General features: G+C 41.7%; 1 protein-coding gene across 1 annotated transcript; it reads left to right on the top strand.

Annotated features, from left to right (window-relative positions):
• Positions 1-4,501: 4,501 nt before the first annotated feature.
• Positions 4,502-9,975, top strand: LOC131882671 (scavenger receptor class B member 1-like; the record flags this gene model as incomplete). The annotated part of the gene is given in 7 exon segments (XM_059229895.1): positions 4,502-5,101; positions 7,164-7,321; positions 8,226-8,613; positions 8,719-8,939; positions 9,026-9,498; positions 9,580-9,732; positions 9,796-9,975. Coding segments are annotated over 7 exon segments (1,698 nt in total). The 5' UTR covers positions 4,502-4,940.

Raw genomic sequence — 9,975 nt, 5'->3', positions numbered from 1 at the left:
GCTATTAAGCAAAACATAATGGGCCCAACAAGGTAGCTAATTTTAAAATTGCTCTCCTAAAATTTCCAAAATCGAAGGGTCTTCCCCTGAATCTGGTCAACCTGAAGAAACTGTTAGCAAATTACTTGGAAGTTATAAATGCCCATGTGAAGCTTTCCATCAATATTAGGTTCAAGTGGTCTTGGAGAGTAGGAGGCTTCAATACATCAGATAAGGAGAGCGATACATGGCTAAGAACCTTTACAAAGGGTCTTGTTCGACCCGTAACTGCAGTTCTACGCTATGCAACTTTGAGCTTTGTTCGGACAACTACTCCCTAGATATGGAGTATGCCCTAGCTCCCCCTGGTGTGAAACATTACAAAGTGATTTGGATGTCTGCCATTTTTTGCGTTTCATTGTGTTTTGTTTGCTTTTGTAGCGTTGAAGGAAGCAGGAACATTCAAACGAAAATAGACAAAATAAGAAAAATGGGCTAAATGTGTGAAAACGGCAAAAAATGCTGGAAAATGGCGAAATTTGACCCCAAATAGTTGAATAGACCCTAAATGGTCGGAAAACGGGTTAAAAAAGCTATTCGACTTTTGGACAGCTATATTAATGACGATTGCAAATGTTTGAGAAGATCATGAAGTTCAAACTTGTTGAATTTTTTGAACTCATGAAGTCGTTCCTCCTAGTTAGCACGGGTTCCGAGCACATTTTAGCACGGTTACCCAACTGATTGAAGATTTAGAGCAGGTCATTGAGAGACTAGAGAGTCATGAGTAGACCTTAAAAAAACACTCAAAACCCAAAACAACCAATTTAACATTTAAACCTCTTTTTTTCCTTCATGGCCGATGAAGAATTTGTGATAAATTTCCATTTTTCCCTTTTCTCGACTCTTTTTCGACTTTTTCTTAGTATTTTTTTTATACATTTTAGGGCAATTTTTGCCTTTTTCTTGTCATTTGGGTTCTTAAAACTTCTTTCTTAACTTGTTGTTCCTTGTTTGGAATCTTTTTATTTACTTCTGTGCAAGATGATCAAATGAAGGATTAAATCCTCAGTCAGAACCTTTTTGCAATTCATTTTGTCTAGGCTTTCACCGTCTTTGCTAACCGGTGCAAGGAATGTAATCCCAGGTATAACTGAAATGAAATATGATCATTTGTCCAACGGTTGCCACTTAAACTTTATACAAGGTTTGGTCTACCAATGAATTCCAAAATCAAATTCATCTTCCTTTTTTCGGTTTGGGAAAGTCTGCAAAAAAGGGAGCCGAAGCTGAGGTACAATCTGTCTTCATGGGTTTGAATTGTCCCAAAAATATTTTGTGAAGAAAAGCACCCTCAGCAGAAAAAATTGTAGGTTCCAAAAGAGGTTCAATGGTTACCATGGCATCTGTATCAATTGAAAACGTGTCCTAATGTCGAAAATTGCACGAAGAAAATGTAACTTTCTCGTGAACTTTATTGATAATCTAGTAAAAAAATTGGGTGCTTAGATTTTATAGCATAACAATGCATTAAAGGGGCTAAAAGGGGCTAAAAACGCAATTGTAACCATCATTTTTGCAATTTTTAAATCTAGGGTTGATCTGGAATGCTCGTTAAAATTTGGTCAAGTCTGACTTGAAAAATGCAACCGGATCAACAAGGCCTACGTATTCCCACGAATATCAGAGGGAAGCAAATTAAACAATGAAGGAGCCCGAGAAAGAAGAGATGTGGACTTCATTGTTCGAACTAGCCTGGATTCTCAAAGGCTTGAAGGTGCTCTCAAAACGCACATTAGCCTCTACGGTCACTAGAATTGACTCTAAACCCGGGTTGGGACAAAGCTCATGGATACTTTTGAAGACGTACAGTATCAGATACCTTTCGTACCTTCTCTGAACACTGTACCAGTCCCAACTTTTTAGCCTCTCCCAATATGAGAGCTCTCTCAATCCTGTGATGTTCCTAGTGAAACATCTTTGGACTTGTTCGAGCTTTTGCAAACCTGCTGAACTCATTGGAGCCCAAATGGGTGAAGCATATTCAAGATGTGGCAGAATAATCGACTTGCACAGTGATACTATCACTGGACTTAAACGTGCGATATATCCAACCACATATTCGAAAGGCTTTACCCACCTTCAAGTGGAAGGTCATTGAACGAAGTTCCCTTCCGTTCAGAGTCATATTACTCGCAGTAATCCAAGCGTAGATTCGGTCTAAGAGCAGAACCAGATCATGTACGGGAATCTTGCGTAAGAGGAGATACTGGCATTACTATTGAGCGTTTGAACCAATGAAGATGATGGAAAGAAGAGGACCTAAAATGAAGCCCTGAGGAGTACCCGACTTGACATCATCTATGTCACCTAGGGATCCCTCAACCTTAAAGAATTGCTTCCTATCACAAATGAAACTTCTTGACCACTTGAGAACCTTGGCTTGGATCTCAGTCTCATGGAGCCTGTTAACTACGAGGCCACGATATACTCGTACCTTGTCAAGGTACCATGTACCATGGCAAAGTCAAGATAGGCTACATCGACTCTCTCATGACTGGACGTCGAAAAAAAGGTGCCTTATAAGACAAAAAATTGTTGATTTAAGTTGAGAGAAAATGCGAAAAAGAGTTGCCGAAACTGGAACAAAGTAGTGAACAAAGCACGGTCTGCCAGCTCAAATGCGTTAGTAGACCAAATATCATATAAAGGTAAACAGCTAATAAGATAGACGAACTATAACCTTTCATTTTATCAGTACATTACATTTGTTGTTGCACTTAGAAATGCCCGTGAAAAAATGAACCAAAAGAAGCAATTATAATTGGAAAGAGTTACATTTGACAACCAAGATGTTGTGATTGCAGTTATCTACATTTGAAACCGTGGTATTAGTCACCGTATTCAATAGCATTTAAAGCATAGTAATTACCACAGAGATGTCAGCCATGCGACACAATATCCACCCGCATTGCATATCAAGCTATCATAGAGTGTCTGAAATAATTTTGCAGAAATTGCGCTCCAATTGAAATGTTGACAGCTGAGGACAGATGCTAGCTATCTAGCTGTATAGTATGTTAAGGCCCCCCACCACTTACTGATCAAACACGTTTATCAACACCAACGTACGTTGTATAAGGCGTCTTATTACAGTAACTCTCATCGTATTGAAGTAAAGCTGTCCCAGCCATGCATGCGTGGGCCAAATCAATCCCTTTGTATTGCTTAGTACTTCAAAGTCAGACGAGACCGTGTAAACGCACGCGCTACTTCGCTCACTGAGCAGGAGAAACACACACCATATGTGTAAGTGAGTTTCTGTGAATACAACAACACACCATCCAATCCATATGCTTGCTTGAGATACGAGCCTGCCACAGGACGTAGTAGTTCTTTGTCCACTTTTTCTACGGGACCTCTATCGCACTTGGGGACGAAGCGAATTTCGTGTCCAAGACAATTTTGAGCCCAGTCAATAGATCCACCGCAAGAGTGGACAATTTTGCCCCCGTCAAAGAGCATTTCATTTGATTCTGAACACGCTCTTTGTAGATTGGTCAAGTTGCCTCCATCAAACACACAAAAGGTTAAAAAGTCTTTATTTCCCAAGGCAGGCTAATAAGGGCCTTACGCTGCATGAAACATGGTTCACGTTCTGGACTTCAGAGGGCGCTTTGTGAGACAGCCTCGACCAAATAAAGGGCCGATTGGGCCGATTTATCTTTCTTGAATTATAATGCGTTTGTGATGGGTTTGGCTAATTCTGTCAAAATCTTGTGTATGATTAGTGAGCCGGGTTTCATAAGTTTATGTAGCAATCCATTGTGCCACTTCCCGTTTTGTTTGGGCGGTCTGACGTTGGAAATAAGGGTCCTTATGAACGCAACATATTCAATGATCATGTGCAACTGTTTGGCGTACAAAAAGGAGAGAGTCTCAAGAAAAACAAGCATGGTCAGCAAAATCTTGTTAAAAAAGTCATGGTGAGTCGTTTGCCAAGTTCTGTCAGTGCGTTGATTAGATTTATGAATGCTTATTGTTTGTGGAGTACGAGGCAAAGAATCAAACCATGCATGAAAATATCCACCATTAATTTTGACTTGTTACAAAAATGGCATGGACGTTTTGTGCAAACTTTAATCAGTTGCGGAACAGAGAGAGCTTATCAAACGAAGAATATTGCTCTGGGCTTTTCTGAAATATTTTAAAGAAAAGTCACAGGTTATGTAGATGACATGAATCAGGCCGAACTAACTCAATGGGAAAATCTGGTAAATTTATATGAAAAATAGTTGACAAAAAAACAAAGAAAAACTTGCACAGTGCTCAACTACCCGCTCATTTATTAAGCACAGTAAGAAATGACAGGATATCTTGTGGGAAACAAATGTCCTGGTGAATATTGTCCAGGTATCCTCGATTTGTCGTCGTCCAGGACAGGCCAATGTTCATTTGGAGCTTTTGCGCGCGCTCTCAAAACATTCCATTCAACATCCACATTTCTTCTTCAGTGCCCAAGTCTATCTTGACAATAGCAAGTGAACTGTATTTTAAAAAAAGGGCAGTGTCTGATTCCTGATTGAGCGCATTTATCTCCTTATTAGCGGTCAAGTGTAAGTTAAAACACATGTGTCAATCTCGTCGAAAACCCGCCACAACTCTAAGTGACCAAAACGACTGATAAGCAATTGACACAAGTGTGTTTAGGGTGCAACCAACCTTCGTGCCTTTTAAGAGCGGGGACAAAGGTCGAGTTTCGCCTTGAAAGGGTGGAATTTGAAGGAGTTCAATTCTGCATGTGCAGTCATTCCCCTGCTAGAGCTGCTCCGGGATTGCTGCTCCAGGATTGCTCACTCCCCTGTCCAATGCCGTCCTAGCTCTCGGTGGTTGATCGACACGAGATCATGTGCTGGAGGGCGTGTTTCAAGAAGGAGCAGGAAGTGGGATCGTGATCCATAATGCCATCCAACGGAACCTACACCCTGGCCCCTCCTGAAGAATTCACTCAGGAGGAGTTCCAAAACATCAAGAAACCGCGCAGAAGAAGTAGAAAATGCCAGAAATACGCCTACTACTCGTGTGGATTGGGCTTTCTTTTCATTATTGGAGCCCTTATCAGGTAACGAGAGACATCCTCACAAGTGAAAGACAAGCACCCATTCGTTTTTTTCATTAAATATGGTAGGTGATATACATTATTTAGGAGCCATACAAAGTGAACGCTATTGAACTTTGACGGCATTGGAAACTCAATGATTGAGGGCGGAGGTACCAATAACCAATAACCGATGTGGTCCAAAAGCCTCTAAGGGAATCAAGCTTTTTCGTTCGTTGAGTTGTCAAATTCATAGACCAAAGAAGAAAGAGCCTTCGAAGGCTACTGCTTTAAGGTTTTTACGCAATAATTGATTGCACAAGCTTTACAAAAGGGATTGTCCCCAACCGTCAAATCAGAAACTAAGCTTCAGTACAGAATTGAGCTTGGGTTTTTTCATAACACGCCTACCAGAACCTTTCACAATTTGGGGATTTTTGAAGGCTCCGGACGGGAGGAAGAATTACTTCTAAGCAACAATCTTTCAGGTGACCAAATTGGAGTGTCAAAGCAAATTAATTGTCAAGAGGTAGCCTCGATTTTTGACCAGTCCTTGAGACTCTGGCCCACGGGAATGGCAAAAATTTGGAAGAGACTGGAAAATGGGCCTCCTAGTAGTGTTCAATATTTTTGGATTACAAATGTCATTTGTTGGTGGGAGAATTAAGAGGCTCTTTCGTACAAAAAAATTAATATTTGATGACAGCTCCGGATATGAACTTCCAGACTTGCGAGACATTTCTTTGTTAAGTTCAAGACTGGCCAAAAGTACATCATCAGCTTGACTATGGTTTTAATGGCCCCAATAATATTGGACACCTAAGCCAGGTTCTTGAACCAATAAACCTTTTGATTGTCTGCTTGTTTTGTGTTAGAAATATCGGCCTTTCATCAAGTAAGAACGTACTTTAAAAAATGCACGTCCAGAACGCCGCGAATACGTAAAGCAAATTGATCAAAATACTAAACTGCCCGCTTTTAGTTTTCTAAAACCTTTCTTCAAAAAAATCTGGGGGAATTGTTATTTCGACTCTTTTTGACTATTTTTTAAACCTTTGCACCCAAGCCTTGAATTTTGGTATGGTATTATCTGCCTTTAGGTTAGGCATGCAGTCCAGTTTTTTGGTGGCCTTTTTAAATTTCAAATTGATTTATGTGACGGAACGTCTCCTTGAAACAACCCCGATGGATGAAAATGCGACTTGTTTTGAATACACACTCGTAAATTCAAGCACTGTTCAAGAAGGTCACGTTAAACGTCTTTTTTTTTTGAGTGAGTCTCGTAGAGATATGGCAACGACAACTGAAAAACTTGTTACAATATTGTCTGTAAAGAAAATGAAGGGGGAAAAAGAAATTCCATTCAAGTGTTTTCATTGGAATCAAACTGGTTGTTTGGTCCACTTTATGAATATTGAGCACAAGCATTTAATAAAGACCTCAAAGTCCCAAAAAGTCGAGTCCTAATGATCTTCATATCACGTATATTCATCCCAAAATCTGTTACAAGTGGTGAAAACAAGTTTTTGCTTACCCAGAACCTGAGGAATTACATGCTCATGAAATTGTCGATATATTAAGATGTTAACTCAAAGATTAGATGCCGACATTATCCAATCATGATCAAAATGTTCCTGAAATCTATCCATCTATCTAATTCTTGCCCTTTCACTTGAAATGGTCTGTCAGTCAAGGGACTACTTTTCCTTAGTAATAATTTTCCTCACGTTTAGTGGTGACAAAGGCCGTTTTGCATGAAACAGTTCGAAACCAACCTGCCCAATCTCCAGGGATCTTTGGCAGCGATTAAGTCTCCTTCAATTGTTCTTATCTTATTTGTCGGCAAGAGTGATAATCGGATCAATCAGTCACAGTTCAAACGGTCAAAGCCTGTCATAGGATTGGGGTTATAGTCCGTAGCCGCTTGTTATGTCAACAAAGTGATCCTTTGTTGACTAGCTCGCTCTTGAGAGCCGGTTTCCCGATTTTCCATCCATTCAGAGATTCATTCATGAATCATTATTACCCACCCTATCCTTCCTCTTTTCGAACTGATTCCAGATTCTCACGCAGCCTTTCTTTTCAGCGCCATTTTCCTTGAGGAGTTCCTGGAGCGGCAAATCCTGGACAACATGCCCTTGGCTGAGGGAAGCCGCACCTTTCAAGGGTTCCAAAGGCCACCCGTTCGTCCCAGGATGTACCTCTACATGTTCAATCTGACCAATCATGAAGATTTTCTCGCGGGTACATTTAACATTTTTAGCTCTTGGAAACTTTCGAGGCGTTACTTTCATACTCAGAGAGCTCTATAATCACTTCAATGGAAGTCCCGAGTCGTTGAATGTGCTCATAAACTATATTTCTGTATCAAGGCACGCACACAGGGATAACAAAAACCCCTTCGAAAGTGGACAGAGGGTGATAATGAACACCTTCTGTCCTGGAGTGTATATTTGATCAGGTTACAGAAGATTTGGGCGAGCAGAACGTGAACCATTTCAGATATGTTTGCGGAAGTGAACAGAACGAAAATCAATCGTAAAATGATTGGGTTTCATGCTGTTATTCGAAAAGACATGAGCATGATATAGAGCTAGGCACATTATATTGTGGTTAATTGCAAATCATGAAAAAAAAATTAGGACTAACAGACCCTTTGTCGAGTCATTGGACACTATCAGACCAAAATATTGAGAATTTATTACTGAAACCGGGTCTCGTGCAAAGAAAACCGCTATGGATGATGGCCTCAATCACAAGCGGGTAATATGGTCATGACGTCCCCTTTAGAGAGGTTTGACCGAGGTTGTGTTCTTCTCAAGGAACTCGTTCAACACTTGTGGATTTCTTTATCTTCCATGCAACTCTATCTCGGTCATGTCACGTATCAAAGTTATATAAAAGTAGATGCATTGACCTTATGCAAGTATGGTTAAGTATGTAGAAAACGGAAAAATGCGATAGTGGTTAGAGCAATATATTTTTATTTAATAAACTAGAATTTGATATCACAGTGAGTCTGACTAGAATTTTTGTTTAGTGCGCAAGAGAAAAGTGAGGCTGGGAAGAGCTGACAGAGCACAATTAGGTCAAGAGCGTTAGATGAAATGATGATATTCTTGGCTCCTAACCCCAATTGTTTCAACAGGTAAATCGAAGCCGAAGATGGAAGAACTCGGCCCCTACACCTATTCCCAATCCATGATTATGTCGGACCCCGAATTCCCCGACCCAGACATCCTACGCTTCACGGTTCAGCGGAATTTTACTTTCGAGCCCAACGAGTCCGTTGGATTGGACGATGCGGAGACTGTGATAGTGCCCAACATCCCGCTCTTTGGCGCCATGCACAAGTTAAAAGACGAGTACCAAATCGGCAAGAACGTGTTCAAGGAGATCCTAAATTCGTATGACTTTGCTCAAGATCGCACCCCATTCCTCAAATTGACCGTCAAGGAGTTCATGTGGGGTTACAAGAGCATTCTCCTCAGTTTACAACGAACCGAGAGTCCGGAATGTAGCATTGCCAACGAAGAGTAAGTGGATGATGATGATGATGATGATGATGACAAGTCCAATTTGTCTGATCTCTGATCCAATGGCCTTTTGGTGATAATGCTTTTCATGCTTTGATCTCCTAGGTCCTCGTTCGATGGGTGGGACAACTTTGGGGATCTAGATGACGCTTGGGGCGATTATAGGGCCGAAAGTGGGGTCCAGTCAGAAAATACTCTCAATCAAATCACGCCCACTGAGGCGGCCAACTTGATCGACTGTGATATCAGAAAAGACAATATGGACTCATTTGGCTTCATGAGCATCCGAAACGCGACCAAGCGTGACCTACGGGAAATCAATACGGGTAGAAATGCCATTCAAGATTGTCACGAGTGAAAGACCTGTACCGAAACAAAAACAAAACAAAAAGAACCCTCGCTTTTCGTCTAGGTGTGTCCAATCTGACTTTGAAGGGTCGGATGATCTCGTGGGACGATCAAACCAAGGTCCAGTATTGGGGCTCCGACGAATGCAACACAATCCGAAATGCTCATGACCCGTCGGCAGTGCCGATGAACATTCAAAAGTCCACCCTCTTGAATGTCTTCGTGGGGGAGCTTTGTCGAAAATTGAACTTTCAGTACCACGATGACGCGTTTTATGACGGGGTCAAGACCTATCGATATTTGCCTCTATCGAACACGTTCGACAATCCCGAAGAAAGCCCGGAAAATGAGTGCTACTGTTTGTCCTCACCGTGTGACCGGAAGTCGGGTCTGTTTGATATTGAATCCTGCCAACCGGGCTCCCCAGTCCTCATCTCCTGGCCCCATTTCCTCTTTGGGGACCCTGATCTCAGACTCGGCGTCGACGGAATGGATCCGGATCCAGACGCTCATCAATTCAGAATAGACTTGGAACCGGTATGAGGAGGGAGGGGGGAAACAGATCACCTCAGAGTACGTAGGTGATAGAGAGAGATAAAAATGTCCCTCCTTTTTCAGAAATATGGACTCGCCCTGTCAGCCATGGCCCAATTTCAGTTCAACGTCAAGATAGTGAGGAACAACGGCTTTGGGTACTTTGACAATATCAACGCGGAGGAAGTCGTTCTACCTTTTTGTTACATCAAAGAAGGACTACCTGAACCTTCAGAGGTAGGAACCCTTGAGTTGGTGCGGGGATTCAATAATCTAACTATGATCGGGTCCTTCTCATAGGAAATGATGGCTCAAATTCACCTCATCTTGGGCCTGCCGGCCAAAGGGGCCAGAATCGTTTCATTGGGGGTGATGATTTTCGGGCTCATCCTGATGGCGCCAGAGTTGATGATTTGGATTTTCAACTGTGTTGATAGGCACTAGTCATCGCCCTCCTCCGCCGGTCAAGACAAGAACGTA

This window comes from Tigriopus californicus, chromosome 6 (genome assembly GCF_007210705.1).
Source record: "Tigriopus californicus strain San Diego chromosome 6, Tcal_SD_v2.1, whole genome shotgun sequence".
In the NCBI taxonomy this organism is placed as follows: domain Eukaryota; kingdom Metazoa; phylum Arthropoda; class Copepoda; order Harpacticoida; family Harpacticidae; genus Tigriopus; species Tigriopus californicus.
Note: the sequence above shows the minus strand (reverse complement) of the source record. Positions and strands in the feature narration are given on the sequence as shown.